The 22,849-nt window shown below is 33.4% G+C and overlaps 1 protein-coding gene across 1 annotated transcript in view; it reads left to right on the top strand.

Annotated features, from left to right (window-relative positions):
- SLC35F4 (solute carrier family 35 member F4) overlaps nt 1-22,849 on the top strand; it is a 115,567-nt gene that overhangs the window by 41,465 nt on the left and 51,253 nt on the right. Inside the window, exon 2 of the mRNA XM_031949298.1 lies at nt 12,117-12,305. Within this exon, the coding sequence (XP_031805158.1) occupies nt 12,117-12,305 (189 nt within the window). The remainder of the gene's footprint in view (nt 1-12,116; nt 12,306-22,849) is intronic.

The following is a 22,849-nucleotide window of genomic DNA, read 5'->3' as shown; positions in this document are numbered from 1 at the left end:
GCCAAGTATGAGTATACTCCAGAGCGCTCTCTTGGGCGCTCTCTTCTTTACATATTCCATTTTATTTGTAGTCTCATAAGTTTTGTCGGATTTAATTAGCTCTATACTCATGATTCTTAGATATATTTATCTACCTCCAGTTTTAAATCCCCAACTACGTGCTGGATATCTAAAACTAGATGTCTTAGAGATAATCTTAAACTCAACATGTCCTAAATTCAGTTTATCATCCCTTTCCCTCTAAGCACTCTTCTCTTTGTATTTTTCCTATTACTAATTACTAAGGCCACCATCTTCCCAGTCACTCAGGCTTATGACCTAAGTATCATTCTTGACTCTTCCTTTCCCTCTCCCTTTCCTTTCTTCCCTTTCTCCCTCCCTCTCCCGTCACCTCTTTCTTTTCCTCCCTTCCTATGTCTGTCTCTTTCTCTCTGCCTTTCTCTCTCTCTCTTCTTTCTCTCCCCATTTCTGTCTGTCCTTTCTTTTTCTGTCCTTTCCCTTTTCCTCTTCCTTTTCCTCCTTTCTTTCTCCCCTCTCCAACAATATCCAATTATTATGATTTTTTTAAAATTTTACCACCTTTGAAAAATTTCTTATACAAACCTTCCTCTCATCTTTCATGGTTTTACACTTGAACTATTACTATAGCCTTTTTGGTTCATCTTCCTGACTCTTCTCTCATCAGTTTTTTCTATCATCCATCTGTTAAAAGTGATTTTCCTAAAGCACAGGTTTGCAATGTTAACCTACATTCATTAAACTCTAATGACATCCTATCATCTCCAGAGACAAATATGGCATTTAAAGATTTTCATAATCTCTTTGTTCTCTCCTATCGTTCCAATTTTAGATTTTATATTCTTCCACACATTCTGCAATTTAGTGATGCTGTCCTTTTTGCTGGGAATTTTCATTAGCTGTCTCTCATGGCTGGAGTACTCTCTTTTTTCATTTCTGCTTTTCTGGCTTCCTTCAAGTCCTACTTAATAAATTACCCCCTTTTGCAAGAAGCCTTTCCCAATTCCCCTAAATGTTAGTAACTTCCCTCCATTAATTATCTCCAATTTATCTTCATAGTTGTTTTCAAGTTGTCTTCCCATTAGACTGAGAGCTTCTTGGGAGCAGGGACCATCTTTTTCTTATTTTTGTATTTCGATTATTGAGTACAGAGCCTGACACATACTAGGCACTTATTAAATACTTGCTGCTATTTAACTCCAAATGAATTTGGCTATTATTTATTCCAATTCTATAAAGTAAAGCTTTGTTTTAGTTTCATTGCTTTGTGAACTAATTTTTGTTAACACTGCAATTTTATTATATTATTCAGTCTAAACATAAGAAATAAAAATGCTTACAAGTAGTTTTTTTTCTAAAATAAAATGTTGCAACTGAATATGTATAAATCTTAAATGTGCATTGAAGCTATACCCAAATATTTATGCATTTCTTAATTATTTTGATGCAACTTTCTTTTCTAGTTTTTCCCTGCCTTTTGTTATTTGCATTTAGAAATACCATTAATTTTTTTTTAATTAAAAGCTTTTTATTTACAAAACATATGCATGGGTAATTTTTCAGCATTGACCCTTGCAAAACCTTCTGTTCCCAATTTTCCCCTTCTTTCCCCTACTCTCTCCTCAGATGGCAGGTAGTCCAATACATGTTAAATATGTTAAAATATCCGTTAAATCCAATGTGTATATATATGTATTTTATATATATATGCGATGGTTTTTCCTTGGAGTCACCCTTAGTCTCAGTTGAAATAAATAATTACTCCAAAATCGCAGCCAGCTGGTAAAAGTGCAAATGTTTATTTCTCCTTCCAAATTTAGCCCAGTTAGTTGAGGCCTATCTCTCTGCCTGGCTCCAAGAGATCTTGCAGCTTTGTCCTTGGCTTCTGCCTCTGCTTTCTTCAGCCTCCAGTCAGCTCCGACTCGTGGCTTCTCAATCTCCAGTCTGTCTCAAGCTCCAAGAGCTCCCTCTATTTATGTGATCTCCCAAAGGTTAACTCTGCCTTCTGGAGGGAGAGGGATTCTGGGTTATCTCCCAGAGTGCTCTCTGGTCCTGAGAGAGATGTGAATTCAGACTAAGCCCTACATGTGTGAACTCCATTGAGTACTTAGATACTTATGAGCTCTCTAAAGGTGTGAACACAAACATTGTTCAATCAGTTCCACTTAGTATCTTGTTTCAAGTTCTGGCCCAAAATAATTCTTTCTAAGATTAAATTAACTCCAATGTCTTAACACTTTGTAAAGGTTCCAACATATATATATACACATTTATACAGTTATCTTGCTGCACAAGAAAAATTGGATCAAGAAGAAAAAAAATTGAGAAAGAAAACAAAATGCAAGCAAACAATAACAGAAAGAGTGAAAATGCTACATTGTGGTCTACACTCAGTTCCCACGGTCCTCTCTCTGTGTTGATGGCTCTCTTCATCACTGAACAATTGGAACTGGTTTGAGTTATCTCATTGTTGAAGAAAGCCACGTTCATCAGAACTGATCATCATACAGTTTTGTTTCCATAATAATATTAATTTTATAGGTTTCTTTGGTATTCTAATACTTTATTGAAATTATTATCTTAGTTTCTTTGGGGATTTTTTTTTTGAGATTTTTTAAAGTAAAACACCATATCATTAGCAAATGAGGATAGTTTTTTCTCTCTTTTTTTGTCTAAGTTTATCCCTTTAGCTTATTCTTCTTCTCTTATTGCTACTGCTACAGTTTCTAGAATAATTTTAATTTTTCTCTGTTTGGGGGAGAATAGTTTACCTAAAATGAAAGAAAAATATTATCTTGAAAACATACATTTGCAAAATAAAAAATGATAAGATAATGAACTGAATTTGTGATTAGAAAATCAGTAAATAAATAAAAAACAGAAAAGGTGAAATTTTGAAAATTAAAGAAGAAATAGATAAGATGAAAAACAAAAACTATAGTCTTGAGCTACAAAATTAAAATCTAATTTTTTAAAAAGACTAACAAAATTAATAAAATTTTAGGTAAACTATTCTCCCCCAAACAGAGAAAAATAAATTACAGAAATAAGCAATGAACAAAGTAAAAAACACCAAGGAGAAGAAATGTCAAAATAAAATTATCAGAATCTACTAGCCACAATTACATACTAGTAAATTTGAGAATTTAAAAGAAATTAAGGATTATCTACAAACATTAAACACATTTCAACATTCATATTTGTGAGATTTTGAGTTCCAAATGTTTCTCCCTTATTCCCTTCTTTCCTCCTTCCCCAAAAGACCAAGCAATCTGATATAGGTTACACATGTATCATTATGTTAAACTGAAATATTTACACATACATAATTTTTCTTTAATAGTCTCATTTAGGAGATTCTTTAGGTCTTTCATCTCTAAGTTCTCCAACATTTTATTTGGTTTGCTATTTTCTTTTTTAAAAAAATCTATTTCTTTTGTATTGCTTGTCTAAATACGAGAGAGAAATCAACGAAATCATAGGAAATGACTAAAATCATTAGAAAGGTAAAATTTTAACAGGTTATCTTTTACAATTATTGTTACTATCTGTATCCTTTTGCAACTCAATTAACTTTACAAATTTGAATCCTAGTACATTTGGTACATAAAGACTTGGTGTTGATAATTTTTCATTGTTTATTGTACCTTTAAGTATAATTAAGTTACTATGTTTTCTCTTGATATTGTGATTTTTTTTTTTTTTTGCTTTGCCTGATAGCAAAATTTCTTTCTCTTCTTTGCTGAATCTTCTGAGACCTTTCATTATTCCAACCTTTCATTTTCATTATTTGTTTGTCCTTATTTAGTCGATTTTGTTTCATTATCTCATTTTAATTCTATATTTGTCTTTGCTTTTTAGGTAAATTTTTTTGCACACAAAGCTTGGTGGAGTTTGCTTTCTGTAGCTTTGTCTTTTTTGATTTCTTAATTTATTTAAATTTAGAATTATAATGTTTACATCTGTGTTTTCCTCAATTTATTTCATTTGTATTGATTTTAAAAAATGCTCTTCTCTTTTAAATCAGTATTTTGTTTCTATGATAAGTTTTACTTTACTACTTTGGTGCTAGTCAAGTCCCCTAGACTGTATCCTGTCCTTCTACTTCCTTTTGACTATCTTATATAAAATTCCTTTAATTTCCTTAATCTAATTTTTTATTTTATTTATTTATTTAGCTTTTTATCCCTCTTTTCCCATAACTTTTCTACCCAGGTAATTTCAATATACCCCCCTCTCTTTAACTTTTTATTTTTAATAACTTTTAAAACTTGCTTTCTGTCCAAGTTTTCCTTTGCTTTCTCTTTCTCATTATTAGTCTTCTCTTTAATTTTTTATGTTTTATTATATGGTTATTTTGTTATTATATTTCACAATTACATTTTAAAATAATTTTTACATTAAAAAAACCTTTGAGTTCTAGATTCTTTCCCCTTTCCCTACCCCTAACCCCCATTAAGAAAGCACATGTAAAGTTATGCAAAACATTTCCATAAAGGTCATGTTATTAAAATAACACAGACAGACCATAGATCTCCACATATACACACACCAAAAAAAAAATACACTCTCAAGAAAAATAAAGAGAGAGAGAGAGAGAGAGAGAGAGAGAGAGAGAGAGAGAGAGAGAGAGAGAGAGAGAGAGAGAGAGAGAGAGAGAGAGAGAGAGAGAGAGAGAGAATGAATATACTTCAGTCTGTATTCAGACCCAATCAGTTTTTCTCTGAGTAAGGATAGGATTTTTCATCATAAATCCTTCATAATAGTTGTGGATCATTGTGTTGCTGAGAATAGCAAAATCATTCATAGCTGATCATTCCACAACATTGCTATTACTTTATACACGTTACATTTCACTTTGCTTGAGTTCACAGAGGGCCTTCCAGGTTTTTCTGAGGGTATCGTGTTCATCATTTCCCATAAAACAATAATATTCCCTCGTAATCTTATCTTCTCTTTTAATCTATTCTGAATTTTCTTTTTACTTTCTTCCTGTTGCTCCTTGATGTCTGAGGATTTGGTAGTATTCCTTCTCATCCTTTCACTTCCCTGTGTTTTATCTTTGAAGTTTTACTCATTATTCCTTCAATTTTTTTAGTATTTTTCTCTGTTGTTTTGTCCATTTGTGATTTAGGTTTGTATTCAGACTCTTTTTCTTATGCTCCCTAAGACTCACACTTGGGCTTCTCCATCTCCTCCAAGGCCAGACTCCCAGGATTGATCTGCTTAGTGATCTCAATTGACTCAAGTTGGGGTCCATAGGGATCAGCAGGATTGAGTCTCCTGAATATCGGCCAGGAAGTACTGATCCCACCTGGTTTTCCAGTAGGTTTTTTTTTTTTTAAAGGCCTGATGTACTGCTTTCTTCTGGCCTATGATTCTGAGAACCATGAAGGGCACATTTTTGACCCTTTCAATTCCCTCCACTTCCTTTCTTCCTTTCCTTCATGAGGCTGGACAAAACTACTTCCATTTTCTTCATGATAAGCAAGGAGGTGTCAACAGAAGCACTGCAGAGGGTCACCTGGGCTCCCATTCACAAACCTGTAAGCTTGCTTGTGTTTGTTGTGATGGACAGATGAGAGCAGGGCATGAGAATATTGGGAGCTATAATTCTTGAGTAAACATGAGGATTTTACATTGTATAAAGAAGTTTTCTTATTATCTAATATTATCACTTGCGATTATATTATATCAAATGTATACTGCCCTTCTTTTGAGGTTTTCAGGCTAAAGATATTTATGGAAAGTGACTATCTTCTCATTTGCTAGCCACATAATCTGACTTGATTTATTATCCAATGTTTTCCTGGGACTCCATCACTTTATAGCAGAACTTCAGACCAGAAGTTGAAGTTTTTGAAGGACTTAGTTATCTTTTTATTTCTTTTTCTTCACCAAGATTTTCTAAACTGAATTCATAACTAGGCAGCAGGAAACTGGTTTGACCTAGCTGCTAGCCATCCCAGAATAACAGGATTTGTAAGAACAAATGAAGAGGGATGTAGGTGTTTATCCCTAGTTACCAAAGGACTCTGAAGGGTGAGCAGATTTTGTGTCTCTCTTACAAGTGTCTAATTATCTAGTAAGTGGTTTTGCATAGAAAGCAGTTATGGGTATTCTAAGCATCAGGAATATGTGCCTTAATCTATCCTTGACTGGAGTCTCTCACAGGACAAAAGCATTGCATAATACATACTAGATGGCCAAGTCAAGTCTTTTCCTAAGGAAGAGTCAGCTCAAATTAATAAAATGAAAACCTTAACACTAAATTTCCTATAGTCCTGTACAGGTGACCATGTTCACACCTCAGGTTGTGCATTGATGATATCATATGAGAACTATATAGTCAGCTGCTATAAATAAAACTCAGAGGTTGTAACCAACCACTTATCTCAACTCTTTGATCCCAAGTATTGGTCATGAGACAGTCCCATGTAATTTTTTGTACTTTCTTTCTGTGAAGTTGCTATTGTCAAATGAAATAAAGTTAGAAGAGACTTTAGATTTTATTTATTAGAGTTCCCTCACTGTACATTTGAGTTAACAAAGTGAATTGTCTAAGGCCACAAAAATAGTAAATAGAGAGAATATGAATTTCAGGTTCATTAATCCCCAAATGGGTACCTTTTCTATTTAGTAAGAGTTTCATATAGTATTTTTAAAGTTTTCTAGGTGAAGGGATTGAATATTTATTTATTAATTACCTACTACGTGTCAGGCACTATGTATTACTTAATTTATCCTTTCAACAACCCTGTGAATTAGGTTTTATCATTATCCCCATTTTATATATGTTATCTCATTTGATTCTCATTTGCTGCCATTTTGCAAATGTAGCAAATACAGGCTGAGAGAGTTCATGTGACTTGCCCAGAGTCACAGTTAAGTAAGTATTGGAGGCAGGATTGGAACTCAAGTCCTTTTTACTCCAAGTTCAACACACAGTAGATACCCTGTGATAGACAGCTGCCACTTAGTAACTAAGTGATATTTGGCAAACTATTTTATTTCTTAAAATTCCAATTACTTCATAGTTAAAAATAAGAATACTTATACTTGCCTTGTCATATACATATATCCACAACACTTAAATTGTTCTTGCAGAATTTAAAAAACTTATTCTCCTTATCCATGAATGGCCAATGAAAAATTCAGTCTTTAAAGTTCTGCATATATGAAAAAACACTGTTGGCAAACTGTTGGTTTGGCCAGCTTGTGATCATTAAAATGTTGTGATGTTTTTCTGGGTCAGTCTGGAGCCCAAATGCTTTTAATATTTATGTGTGACATTTCATTGGATTAAGTTGGAGGGAAGAGTTAAATATATTGTAATATAAATATACAAAGCAAGTATTCTCAAAAAAGTAGATTCTTTTCTACATGGAAATATATTTTTGTTGAAGTCTAATATTAGATTTCCAAAGAATTACTATTTTAAATGGACCCTGGTATATACAGAGATAGTGATGATGATGGTGATGAAGGTGAAGTTAATGATGATGGTGCTAGTTCTGGCTTAAACATAATAAAGTAAGAATAAAAACAGATTTATTTCAAATACAAAGAATAGGGTGCATTAACCTGCTCATATTAGTTTAAAACATGTAAGCCAAGTTCCCTGGAGCTTCACATTTTCATTTAGCATTGCTTGCTGCTTTGTTTCTCACTTGACACGATGACAGTGAAACAGAGGTCCAAGCCTGATTTCAGCAGGTCACTGATTTCTTGATAGCTGCACATTTCCAGAGCATTTTTTCTCTGTCTTGTGTTGCTGTGGGGATGGCTGACTAATTTGCAATCTGAAATCTTGGCTTCATATCTAAATGTATATATTTTTAATTTTAGAGTAGCATAATTGCCAGTATTTGTTTTTATATGACTGTCAAAATGATGAGAAAAGGATTTATTGAGGCATTGCTTATGTATTTATGCCAATCTGAAGACATAATAGAAAAATGAACAATTTTTAAAAAAAATTATTGCCTCATTTAGGTAATGGATTAACTCAAAAGCTTCTAGGCTTTAGGATGTAATCCAGATTCTTTTCCCTTTGTGAGAGAGGTGGTGGCTGGAAGCCAGATTATTATGGAGGTACAAACAGACTTTTATCTTAACGCTACCCACACACTTCAAAATGCGCCCTATGCCCTCTAATAATAAATCTTTTGTGTTAGTTTTAGAATGTTTTTCCTCCTCTGGCACTTCTGGATAACAAGAAATACTGGTAGACCAGAGTATTTGCCTTTAGATAAATTTTGAGGATCACACAAAATCTTCAATGACAGAAACCTAGTAACAAATATATTTTAAAAAATGAACTCCTAGGTCTGGTACCAGAGCAAGAATCAGGGATGAAAATGATTTAATGATTAGTCATTCAATAAATATTCATTGAGTATACACTATTAACAGAGCACTAAGCTAAGGTATCATGGAGGGATTTAAAGGAAATAAGATAGAATCACTAACTTTGGAGAGTATCCAATGTCTTTGGGGGAAAACATGTGCTCATCAAGAATTACATATGAATTCAATGAAATTTAATTAAACTAATGAATCTATTGTGGGCTATGTATTTAGTATGATGCCAGGGTTTACATGTAATATGGGTATGTTGGTCTATGGAGGATCATCAGTTGAAGCCTGAGTAGATATTCCCAGCCATACATTTAAGTATGTAAAGATACTCTACATCTGGCTTTATGTTTTGATGTAGAAACTTGGGCACAGTTAATTTCTAGCCATGATAATTTAGGAGTTACTATGATGTAGTAATGAAATGTCTTCTAATTTACTGTATGGTCAAAAGATTTTATGACTCAGGGGTTCATACAAAAAAGACAATGTGTCCATCTTCCTTTCTCTCTTTATCTTTTCCCTTTGTGGCCATGAGAAGGTAGGACTACATTTTGCTGCCTCAAAGAGCCAGGTAGGGGAAGAATGGCTTTCCTATCTCCTATTTGGCTATCATGACTATGATGACATGGTTATGTATTTCTCTGGTGGTTATTTTTCCTCTGATTTTAGGCAAACAAATGTTCTAAATAGTTATATTCAAAAAGCAATTATTTGAATTCAGATAATCCAGAAATTGCACTCACAAGTGGGTAGATAGAGTAGCAATAGCCACAAGAATTGGCAATCCTGAGATGGATGTGCTGAGTCAGCAATTTGTGGGAATTTCAAGGTCTGGAGAGTTTGAAGAGCAATAGCTGGAACCTTCCCTTCCTAGCACCTGACCATAAATGGAAGAAGGAGAGTATTAGCAGCAGCTGAGTGGTATATTCCAGCATACATTTCAATAATGGTCTCAGAAATGGATAAACCCATCTAGCAGAGTTGTCATACTTTGCAAACACCCACTCCAGTAAAGCAACTCATCCAACACCAATACAACACTGTCCAACAAACTTCATGAGGACTCCACAAAGAGGATAAAGGACTTCCAGGACCAGGGGTTGGGCAACACATCTTTGACTTGCATATTCCTTGTCCATGTGCTGTGCTTTCACTGTACTCTTAACTTTAAAGACCATTCCCCTTGGTTACCTTTTAAAAGCAAGAAGAGAATGTTCACCTATTTTTTTTTCCTGGGGATTAAAAAAAAACTACTGTTCATACTATACTGTATCAGTAATCCCTTTTCTAAAGCTAATGAAATCAAGTGGTTGGTTAATAGTGGCAATTAGACTAGTGAAGACTTTGAGGTGATATCATTAAGAACTTTAGTCCTTCAAGGTTACCCTATGAACTCTGAGGAAAGTAAAAGTCAGCTGCCCTCTGAGAATTCCAAACAATGAGTATAAGTTCAGTTGAGGTGAGCCCCAAAGAGTGCTAAATTGCTCTCCTCATGAAGAATTCAAGTAAGGGGAAGATACTTGTACAAGATATCTGTAATATGAAATAATATATATTCACCAAGGCATTTGCCTATTTTTATGGAATTCAACCAAATAGAGAGCTTTCCTTAAGAAAGTGAGGTTTTTCTGGGAAAAAAAAAACTATTCAAATGGTTGTCCTTGTGATTTGATTAGTCCAAAGGAATAGATGCATTAAAAGCTCAGCCTATCTTCCTTAGACTTGGCAGAATTTCCTCTGACTTACAGAATGTTTTTTTGATCCAGAGTATCTGCCTGGCAAATACAGAAGTAGAAGGGGATGAAATTTATTTTTAGAAACTACATAATTTTAATCCTTTATTGAAATGATTATTTCATTTTGTTTTGTGGTCCACAAGATTTCATTGAATTCTAATTCAAAGTCTGAATAACAGGACTACCTTGAGCTTGGTCCAGTACAGAATAATGAACAAAGACTGAATTAGAAATAAGCATATTATGTTTAGGGTGCAGTGAGAGATTACTTTGGCTGGATTGAAAGGTCCTTGTTAGAGAGTAGTGGAAGATAGATTTGTATAGAAAAGATAGGATTATAGAATGGAGGATCTTTGAAACAAGGTTGAGTTTTGACATCATACTATACTTTTCCTAACTTAAAAAAATGCACTCTATCAAAATACATGCGCACCATAGGGCAAAAAAGAAAATCAACTCCACATCATCATAAGGTTTTCATCACTTCTTGCTTTACCAATGAGTGTCTCCTAATTGGTACCCTTCCCTCAAGCCACATCGATTAAAGCGATTTTTAAAAATAAAAAATCTGACCAGGTTATTCTTTTTTAATTTTTTATTTACTAAATAAATCTCAATAGCTCCTTATTAACTTCTGTATAAGTTATAATGATATATTTGACTTTTAAAGTCCTTTATAATCTGGACTCAATTTATCATACCAGTCTTATTATGCTTTATTACTTTTCTTGCATTCTCTGGTCCTACTAATTTGTTTGTTCCTTACACTTGACTTTCCATTTCACATCTCCTAGTCTTTGAACTTGCTAGCCACCATGGAATGAACTCCCTCTTTACCTCTACCTCTTACAATCCCTTATTTCATTTAAAACTCTGCTCAGTTGTCATCTTTTGCATGAAGCCTGTTCTATGGTATTTCTAAAACTGCTAGTTCTCTGACCCAATTATCTTATATTTACATTTTATATATTTTCTATGTATTTATGTATGTGCATATTACCTCCTCTTTCCCATGATAGTGTAAATTCTTAGATGACAGGACATGTTTTATTTTTGTCTTTCTGTCCCCAATGCTTAGTGTGGTCCCTGGCACAAAGAAGGGGTTTACTAAATACTAATTGATAGAATGATTAATTAAAGAAATCTCTGTCCTTTTTGCTAGACTCCACTGTTCATCAGGTGAGAGACCAGTACAAATAAATGACTGAATTATTGCCTGCTTCTGGAGAGTATTACAATAGAATGTAGTCTTAGAAAGATTATTCTGGCAATGATGTGCAAAAAGTCTTGCAGGGAATAAACTGGAAACAGACCAGACAGGAAACAATGGCTGGCCTTGAAAATAAAAGATAAGCATGATGTATAATTTGTATCTTCACAATAAGCATAGTTTGTTTTTTTTACAGGGCCAAGATAAACCTTTTGAATCTATATCATTATATCAACAATAAATGTAGTTGATAACAGAGGTACTGACACAAATATCTTGATGTATTCTAGATAGTTGACGGAATTTTTTTGGGGGGGAGTGTGTCTAATAATCTCATTGGTATAATGACCTAATTTTCATTTGTGATCTCATTGGTCTAGGAAGTTTCCAGTGAGGAAACTCCCTTTACCAATTCATACTTTTAACTATTCTGTAACTTATATTCTTAGAGAGTTGACTAACTACATAAAAGGTTTAATATTTTGCCTAGGATCATACCAAGTATGTGTCAGAGGAAGTACTTTAATTAACATCATTCTTACTTCAAAACTAGACATTTACACATACCTCTATTCTGGCTTAAGGATCTCCTACCTTGTAAAAATTAATGCTTTCTTCTTAGAATTCTATTATAAAACTAGTTTTTGTGGCCATGTCACTTCTTTTGAATGTGATATCAATATGAATTTCACTGTTGAGTTGCTTAAAAAAAACCCAAAAAACTGCTCTAGCTTTTTCCTCCAGAAAATTCTCAAACTGATAACAACAACAACAAAACTCTTTCTTCTCAGGTACCACTAGATCATCTGTCATTCGATGCAAACCAGGAGCCAACTGCCCCAATTCGCATAGTAGTATTATTAGGCAGCTGTCCCCTTTGTCTGGTGCTGAAGATTCTGCAGCCCCTATTCTTGAGCTCCAGAATCGAAATTCCTCTGGAGTTTGTGGACACAGCAGAGGAGAAAGACAGAACAGATCAGGTAGGCATATCAATTGCTTTTAAGATGTCAATGCTCTTTGTGACAAATGTTCTTATTTATCTGTCTGTGAAGGATGTCACCCTGTATGCAGAATGTGGAAGAGTTAACATATTAACTTTTGAATAATCAAATAACATAGGAATATTTGGGAGATAAGAGGCAGAAAAAGAAGGGAAGTCTAACATGAACATTTTCTAATAGTTGATAAAGTAGACACTGGCACAGAAAAATCTTAAAGAAGATTAAAATATAAATACCTAACAAATCTTAACAAATAATTATTTTCCCCATCTTCAGGCTTAGAGAACTCAACTCCTTTAATATTTTGAGCAATGGCATAAGCCTATTACATTCTTGGTTCTTAGAAGGATAATTTTGTTAAGTAAAAAATAATTAAAGAAATCTCAAGAAATCCATTGGAAATTGTTGTTCTTTATTTGGATTTCATTAACATCAGTATAGACGCAGAAATTAATCACAGTACATTAGGTTATTGTTGTTGGGATATGAGCAGGGGAGACCAGGGTAAAGAAGATAAGAATAAGAAGTTAGTATTTGCACATATGTTATATTACCCTATGCTGAGCTTACATAACATGAATCTTGATTTCTCACTTGGAGTCAGAGTTCAAATTCTGCTTTATATAACTCTGTGATAAGGAATAAACCATATTTAACTTCACAGAGCCTCAGTTTCCTCTTCAACATAATGGAGATAATAAAGATAATACTTCCTAAACCCAAGAATTTGTTAGAAAAACAATTAGCATATATTTTAAATGCTATATTAATGTGAATATCCATAACTATTCATTAGTTCTAGTTTCTATTTTATCCTATTTATTTATTATTATATAATATCCTATTATTATTTATATAATCCTATATTTATATTTATAGAATAAAATTTATTCTATTTTATTCTATTTGTCCTATTTTATTCTAATAACACATCCTATTTTATTCCTATTTAATCCTAGATTTTTCCCACCAGTTAGTTAATTAACTTTATTAAGCATCTACTATGTGCTGGGCATTGTGCTAAATGTTAGCAACATAAAAAAAAAAGCAACTGGCAGTTGCTGTTCTTGAAGAGCTCACAAACTAAAGGGAGAGACAATATGCAAATAACTATGTACAGACATGCTATGTGCAGACATTATAGGGTATTGAATTCAGAGTTAGAGCCATGTTCAAATCTAGCCTCATTAGATTTATGATTCTAAGTAAGTCATTTGACCTCTCTGAATCTCAGTTTTAAAAAAGTATTGAACTCAATAGTCTCTAATATTCATTCTAATTCTGATTGTATGATCCTATGACTAAGCTCATGATCAGCCCTCTTTCTAATCATTCAAACCATTAGATCCTTTTTGTCTTCTCTTTGTTGCCTTCAGCTCTAAAATGGTCAGCTATATTTTCACTAGACTAATAAAAACCCTCCCTCTCCTGTACCTTAACCTTCTGTTATACCTGGAAGGAGTGAATTCCACAATTTTCAATTTGTACTCCCATTCCTGGATTCTCATTCTCTTCCATTGAAAGTCACATTTTTTCTACTTTAAATTTATAATCTCTGTATCCATATGTCTGTCTCTCAATACTATTCAGTCATCCTTTTGTTTTTGTTGAAATTTCCCACAATAGCTATTCTGTATGTTTTAAAGTCAAATTACATTTCTTTTTGTTCACTTCAGACAGGTTAATCTAAATATACTTTACATGAGCTTTCTAAACTTTCATTCTTTCACCTCAAAATTTCTTTTTATTTCCATCATTCCATATTTTATCTTCTTTTCTATTAAGTATTCTGCTTAATATAGAGCTACTGAATGAGTGAATGAGCGTAAAAGCATTTATTAAGCGATTTTCATGTACAACGTATTTTGCTAAGTGCTAGAGATACAAATAGGAAAGCAGAAAACATGTCTGTCCTCATGGATCTCACGGATCAACATTCTAATAGGGAGAAACAAGACATGTAGGAGGTTTCAGCTACAAGTCATATGAAAAGGCCCAAGGTAATTAGGGTACAGTGGTGAAACTGATGGTGATGTGCTTTCTTTAAAGTTATTAACACTGATAAAACCAAACCTAGAACATCCTTCTTTAGGATTATGATCAATAACATCTCAAAAACAAAAAAGAAAATTTGGCAAGATATTCAAACAATCCAAGTTACTCTTATGGGCATTTAAGGATGAAAATGTAAGGAGAGCAACAAACAGCAAAAGAAAAATAGTCTCCATCAAATACAGTAGTGTTATCACACTTGGACACTAACCCTGTAGTCTTAATTGAGCTTGTAAAGGTGGTAAAAATGACAATAAAAGAAAAAAGACAGGAAAAACTTGGACAAAAATGTGATGATATTACCTAGGTATAAAGAATGAGATTATAAATAAATTGGAAAAGCATAGGATAGTTTACCTCTCAGACCTGTGGAAGAGGAAGGAATTTATTACCAAAGAAGAACTAGAAATCACTATTGACTACAAAATAGAAAATTTTGATTATATCAAATTGAAAAGTTTTTGTACAAACAAAATTAATGCAGACAAGATTAGAAGGGAAACAATAAACTGGGAAAACATTTTTATAGTCAAAGGTTCTGATAAGGGCCTCATTTCCAAAATAGATAGAGAATTGACTCTAATTTATAAGAAATCAAGCCATTCTCCAATTGATAAATGGTCAAAGGATATGAATAGACAATTCTCAGACGAAGAAATTGAAACTATTTCTAGCCACATGAAAATATGCTCCGAGTCATTATTAATCAGAGAAATGCAAATTAAGACAACTCTGAGATACCACTCCACACCTGTCAGATTGGCTAGAATGACAGGGAAAGATAATGCAGAATGTTGGAGGGGATGTGGGAAAACAGGGACACTGATACATTGTTGGTGGAACTGTGAATACATCCAGCCATTCTGGAGAGCAATTTGGAACTATGCTCAAAGGGCTATCAAACTATGCAGACCCTTTGATCCAGCAGTGTTACTACTGGGCTTATATCCCAAAGAGATACTAAAGAAGGGAAAAGGACCTGTATGTGCCAAAATGTTTGTGGCAGCCCTCTTTGTAGTGGCCAGAAACTGGAAAATGAATGGATACCCATCAATTGGAGAATGGTTGGGTAAATTGTGGTATATGAATGTTATCGAATATTATTGTTCTGTAAGAAATGACCAGCAGGATGAATACAGAGAGGACTGGCGAGACTTACATGAACTAATGCTAAGTGAAATGACCAAAACCAGGAGATCATTATATACTTCAACAACGATACTGTATGAGGACGTATTCTGATGGAAGTGTATTTCTTTGAACAAAGAAATTTAACTCAGTTTCAATTGATCAAGGATGGACAGAAGCAGCTACGCTCAAAGAAAGAACACTGGGAAATGAATGTAAACTGCTTGCATTTTTGTTTTTCTTCCCAGGTTATTTCTACCTTCTGAATCCAATTCTTCCTGTGCAACAAGAGAACTATTTGGTTCTGCACACACATATTGTATCTAAGATACACTGTGACATATTTAACTTGTATAGGACTGCTTGCCATCTGGGGGAGGGGGTGAAGAGAGGGAGGGGAAAAGTCAGAACAGAAGTGAGTACAAGGGATAATGTTGTAAAAAAAATTACCCAGGTATGGGCTCTGTCAATAAAAAGTTATAATAAAAAAAAAAAAAGAAGAAGAAGAGAGGGGATAGAGCTGCTGTAATCACAGTTTCTCAGACTACATCTGATGCCAATTGTGTCTTTAGTTTAATGCTTTGTTGATTGTCTAGATCTAAGAAAATCATAAAGCAATGTATATTAAAAATAAATAAATGGCAAAAAGAAAGGGAAAATAAAAAAAAGTGATGATATTGAGGGTTAGCATACAATATCTGAACTAAAGGAAGCTATTTAAAATGTGATAAAAAATCTTGGGCTTATTTAATTCTGAGAAAAGATGGTTAATCTATCAACCTATATCACTTCTGTCTTACCTATACACAATCTTTCTGAGTAATCTGCACATGAATCAAGACATGCTTAGTGAGGGTATTTGTAAAAAAAAAATGGACTTTCATAAATTATATTTGATCACAGACGACATTTTTATCTTTTTATGTAGTCTCATTGTGCCTATTGTTTGTTATTTCTGAAAAAAAGTATTTAATTTGTTTGAACAAAAAGTTGCCTTAAGGGCTTTTTCCCAACAATGTGCTCCTATTAATATATCAAAATCATTTTAAATTACTGCAAAGATATAATAAATGGAAATAAACCTTAAGGATCCTTTTATTATAAACAAAAGCTGAAGTATAAAATTAGGAGATCTATGCTTACCAAAGGTATTTACCAGTGTCTTCACAAAGTACAAGAGTGATTCCCTATGGTATAATGTGTTTCCTCAGCTGCATTTCTTTGTGGATACCATTTTCTAGATGGCATCATGTTCTAGAAAGCCTCTCGCAAAAGGGCTCTAATGTTCAAAAAATAATTTGGCTAATTATCTCACACAGAAAAGATCAACTGTATATAAAATGTTTATTTTCCAGACTAAAATATTTATTTGAATGGGCCCTTTTGTCCATCAGTATTTTTCTTAGGAATTGACATTACACGTGGACAATGAGTTGAGTCTGAAGTCCAAAAGAAGAAGGATTTCAGGGAATTGTAAAGCTCCTTTCTTTACCCTTAACTTTGCATAAAAGCAAAAACTCATCTCACCAATGCTAACATTCTACTGGAAGTGAGACATGGAATATATAAACTTCTGAAAAAATTAAAAATGAGCATAACATAGAGAGCATAGGTGATATATGTGATGGGCATGAATAGGTGACTATATATAATTAACAAACAACTTGTAAAAGATGTCAGCAAGGAAATATGTAATAGAAAGAGAAGACAGCAAGAAAATATATAACAGGAAGAGAAGACAGAAATATGTAATAGGAATTTGGACATCCAGACTGCTTCACTGTTACCTTGTGATGTCAAAATAAGTGAGGAAGGCTTCTAGCACATTGGGAATACCTCTTATGGCAAACTTAAGAAGGGGTCCTCAAACTATGGCCCGCGGACCAGATGCGGCACTTGAGGATGTTTATCCCCCTCACCCAGGGCTATGAAGTTTCTTTATTAAAGGCCCACAAAACAAAGTTTTTGTTTTTACTATAGTCCGGCCCTCCAATAGTCTGAGGGACAGTGAACTGGCCCGCTATTTAAAAAGTTTGAGGACCCCTGGAAGATATTATTCCTGAACAGCCTAGGCTAGCTCAATGATTCAGATTGAAGTGTTAAATTGTAATAAAAACACATGGAGACTATAAAAGGTAATGAAAAACAACTTTACTCTTCACAATAAATTAAAATAATATCTTTCAAATTAAAAAATATCAAACAATAATTACTTCTACTACTGTCGCGAGGGCAACTAGTTACATAAAGTCAGAAAGCACTCCTGACAGGCAGGTGGAGCTCTAATAAAATTTCTCATCCCAATTCCCTTAAGATTGTGTGTGTGTGTGTGTGTGTGTGTGTGTGTGTATGTGTGTGTGTGTGTGTGTGTATGTGTGTGTGATTCAAATGAAAAAGAAGTCAGACAGCCTCCATATCCCCTTAAAGAACAACCATCCATGTCTATAAAGCTATCTATCATCTATCCATCTGTGTATTTATTTTGTTAATTTATGCTTAAGATTAGGTCTTCCCATCTTGCCCACACTGATATGGCAGAGGTCTCTCGGAATGTGATTCGATGTTCTTCATTTCTAATCTAGATTTACTTCAACTTAGTTATCTTGGTGGTTCTCTGCTTCTGGGAACTCATTATATTAATGCTAATAACTTAGTTTGCACACCCAATTGACATAACCAACTGCAGCTCAGAATTCAAAAAATTATGAGTCTCAGCTTCCCTGAAACAAAAATAACAGACATGAGCCACCTTGTTCACCTTATTTAGAGAAATATAAAGAAGATATAAGCAAGGCCAAGTAACAAAATATGAATGTGATCAAGGCATCATTTTGTAAAAATATCAGAAAGAGTGCTAAAGTTTGGAATGTGCTAATGCTGGCAAGGGAAACTAAGAAAAACAAAAATTGGGAGAAAAAAAAGAGAATTGAAGAGTGGCTTGAGGATGGATAGAAAGGTGATAAATGACAACACAGAGAAAGTGAGCTGTTTAATTTATATTTGTTTCTGTTTTCTCTGAAAAGAAATATGATCTTTATACTAGAAATGACAAAACAAAAATGACTCATAAAGAAGTGATACCTAAGAAAAGTAAAGTGAAAGAAAATTTATCTACTCTTGATAAAACAAAGATTAACCCAGATTAACTACATCCTTGGATCCTAAAAGAACTGACTGACTTGATTGGTGAGCTGCTCATGATATTTGAAAGACCATAAAAATGGGTGAAATATCACAAGATCAGAGAAGAACAAATGTTGTTTCATATTTTTTTAAACAAACAGCAGAGTCTACAAATTATAGGATAGCTATCTTGCCTTCAATTCTTGGCAAAAATCTTGAACAGATCTTTAAATAGATGATTACTTAATATCTAGAAAGGTAAGGACTGATTACAAAGAACTAGCAAGGAAAAAAATCATTCCAGTTTAGACATAATTTATCTAGATTTCAAGAAAGTTTTTTGATAAAAAGCTTACACTATTCTTGGGGAACTTACAAAGATGCCAACCTAGGCTTATTTAAGATATTCCTTAAAATTGGAGGTTTCCTCAGTTTGTGAGTTGGAGGGGAAGATTCTCACTGATTCCTTTCATTACCTTTCCTCCTGCTTCCCCAGTTACAGTCTATGATCCTGGGTTATGATGGAGTTCTAGATGTACATCCTTTCTATTACTTCTCTCCATGAGTTATGTGCATAGGTCGTTTGAGTGTTCCACCCCCCCCCCCATTCCCAAAACACTTAGGAATTCAAAGGTGAGAAAGTTTAAGAGATGACTATACACAATTGGTTCCATAAAGAAGTACTTAACTTCTTTCATTTTTTTCCATATTCAATAAATTATTATGATTATAGTGCAGTCCATGGGAAGGGCAATGACTAAGAGAGAAGAAAATATGGATCATAGACTTCATATTATAATGTTTTGAAGAATATTCAATGTTATCATTATATTAATTCCATCCCTGGTCAATAACACTCCTTGAAGTGAGCTTCAGTCTGAGAATTCCATGGTGGCTGGGGATTTTGAAAGTTTAGAAAGACTATCCCAAACATGCATAGAATTTATATTTAAGGAGACCAATGATCTGGTGGTAGAAATATAATAGTATGTAGTATTCAACTAAAATATTGTGTTTCATTACTGAATAATTAATAAGAAACATGCAGTATTTCTATAGACTTAAGGAAAGTAAGACTTGAGTCACATAAACCAAAGATGCCAATAGTAGGGCTATAAAAATGAAAACATATGAAAGAATATTGAAAGAGCTATATAAAAGATATGAAGCAAGTTCAGCAGAATTATATGCTTATTTAAAAAACACCTAGTATTTATTTTTAAAATAAAAAAATTGATCTCAGAATTATTTTCCTCCTGTCAGGCCCTCCCCATCCATTGAGAAAGCAAGCAATATGACATGTGAAATCATGTATATGTAAAACATATTAGGCATATTGCAAAAAAATAAAGAAAAATGAGGAAAATGAAAAAGTATGCATTAATTTGAACTCGAGAATTTATCAGTTCTCTTTTTGGAACTGAGTAGTATTTTCACTATGAGTTCTTTTTAATTGTCTTAGATCATTATATTGATCAAATTTGCTAAATATTTTAGAATTGACCATTGTTACAATATGTTTAGCCCTGTTTTGCCTTTTTGTTTGATTATTATTTGTTATGACTCATTATATTGTCCAGGTACTGACCTGGGAGTCACTGTGCTGAGCTTGAAGTCCAACTCTGTCACTCTTTCTGAGGCTCATGTTCTTCATTTGCAAATTGAGATGAGATGATCTCAAAGGTTCTTTTTAGATCTAGAATAAAAGCATATTCTTGATAATTTTTGTCCAATTTTCTATATATAGTCTCAGCCTAAAGCCTCAGAAAAAAGAAGAAAAAAAGAAAAGTTCTAGATTTTAAAAAATTTATTTATAGTAAACTTTTGTTCTTTAAGTTGGTTTAGTTACATAGTGCTCTGGTTTATGTTATATTCTGAATAATAGCAATTAAAAAATCTATCAAATGTGATCAGTTTGGGGGAAGACTAAGTCCTTGCAAGGAGAGAGGAAGCTTCTAAAGACTAATTTGCATGAGAATTGTAATCTGAATAGAGAGCTAAATTTAAGAGAGAAAGAGAGAAAGAACAAGAAACAGAATGAGAGAGAGAAAGAGAAAGAAAGAGAGAGAGAGAGAGAGAGAGAGAGAGAGAGAGAGAGAGAGAGAGAGAGAGGAATTCTTTCAGCTTATCATCTCTGCCTACTCAAACCTTTGAGAAGGAGATGTGATTATATTAGATTGAACTTGCTCTTTGGAGTTCATAGAAGCAAGTGAAGTGTTTTAAATTGTATTCACTGTCTGCTGGTGTAGAGCAGACATTTACTTTGACATTTCTCTATTTAAATTTTTTTTATAATTATTGATTTTTCTAATAAGTTTATCTGAATATTGATATGAAATATTGACTAGTAGTAACTGAAAGGATTTATGTATGTACATTATTTATTTGAAGGGGAAAATCAGTAGTGTTTGATTAGCTATATACATAAAGAGGCAAAGAACAGATGATTTTTGGTTTATATGGGTTATTGCAGAGGTAGGGAAAGGACTGACTCACCTGGGGCTTGAGCCGTGTGAAAGAAATTTTTGTGGATTTTCATTATTTCTTAATAACCCTTATAAGCTTCTCAGAAGCAGAGAAAGTTAAATCATGATTTGGGATGGTTTCACTAAGCTATTGAGTCATTGTTAAACAGAATTAAATGGTACAAGATTTGAAAAAAGCTCAGGGAAATTCATTTCTCTCTCTCTATATGTCTCTCTCTGTCTCCCTCCCTTTCTCTCTTCATCCCTTCCTCCCTACCTCTTTTTTCCAGCCTTGTCTCCCTTTATTCCTCCTTTCTTTCCTTTCTCTCTCTCTATCCCCTCTCTTTTAGCTGTTCTCTCTCGACTGAGAGCTGAAAGGAGCAATTGATTAAGGAAGGGGTGAGCTGGTATCTGGAGGATGTGCTAAGTGAGGGTTTGAGAAAGAATGAACATGTCCAAAAGGTGAGGAGCCATTATGAGGAAGAAGTAGTTTATCCATTCAGCCTCTCTGAACTACTGTTTACACATATATATAAATAGCATTTAATTGTCTTAGATCAATATTCAAATTCAAAATGTAATATCTTATTTACTTATAGTGTATAAAAACTTTAGTAATTGATATTTTGGTAATGCAAGAATTGTTATCTTTATTTTACAGATGAGAAAGGTTAAATGTCTTCTGACTTTGAGTCAGAACTGGGTGATTCAAAAGGTAATACAAGATTTGATAGTGTCTGAGAATCACCATCACAAATGTCAGGCACATTATTTTACAGATGAGAAAACTGAGTCAGTTTAAAAACTTGATCAGGGTTACATATCTGTAATGTCTGAAGATATATTTGAGCTCATTTCTTCCTGACCCTTAGCAATGCTAAAATAAATTCACAGGTGCGAAAACACATGAAAACAAAACTAATATCAGAAATATAGAAATGCTATGTGGATGTAAATCATGATTCTCTGAAGAATTACGATTCCACGTGACTCAAAAGACAATAGGGAGACTTGTGCTGATGGTAACTAAGATGTAAGATGTTCCCAATAATGACTGTATACAAAAAATGATAAAAAGGAGATTATCAAGAAAATGTGAGATCAGAAAAGAGGGTGGGCTGGTCATGTAGCTATAATGTATGGGGGTAACACAGTAAAGGAACATAAGTGGACATTCTGATAATTGTGTAATTGTAATACACAATTTTTGTAGTTTTTTGTAATTGTAATACTCCACAATTTAAAAAATCTGGAAGGGGTCTCCAATATATCAAGGTAGATCACCATGAAATATCTTTGGGGATGGTGTATAGAAAATTAATACAAGTTGAGAAAATAAGACTGGGTTATGTCCCTGATATGTCACTGACAACACAAGCCCATTTATTAATGCTAAGTAATTTTTTAGGGTTACATACCCATGTGAGTTAGGATTCTAACTGAGGATTTCATGACTCCAAGCCCCAAACACAGAAGTCTTTTGTAGCTATTGAATGATTTTTTCCCCAAAATGCCAAATAAGATAGTTTCTATGTGTTAGTAAAGTTATTCTTTTATCTCCTAAATCTATTACAGTTTTCTTTTGTCATAAACTTTTAAATTTGTTCAACACATTGCTCGTTCATCATCTGTATTTGGGTAAAAGTTATCTTTTGTTTTCAGTATCAACTACTTATAGACTACCACAAATTTTTTACAGGCCCTTTATATCTACCTGGGAAAATTCTAATCAAGTTTATTTTGCAAATGTAGTTA

Source organism: Sarcophilus harrisii, chromosome 2 (genome assembly GCF_902635505.1).
Source record: "Sarcophilus harrisii chromosome 2, mSarHar1.11, whole genome shotgun sequence".
Classification (NCBI taxonomy): domain Eukaryota; kingdom Metazoa; phylum Chordata; class Mammalia; order Dasyuromorphia; family Dasyuridae; genus Sarcophilus; species Sarcophilus harrisii.
Note: the sequence above shows the minus strand (reverse complement) of the source record. Positions and strands in the feature narration are given on the sequence as shown.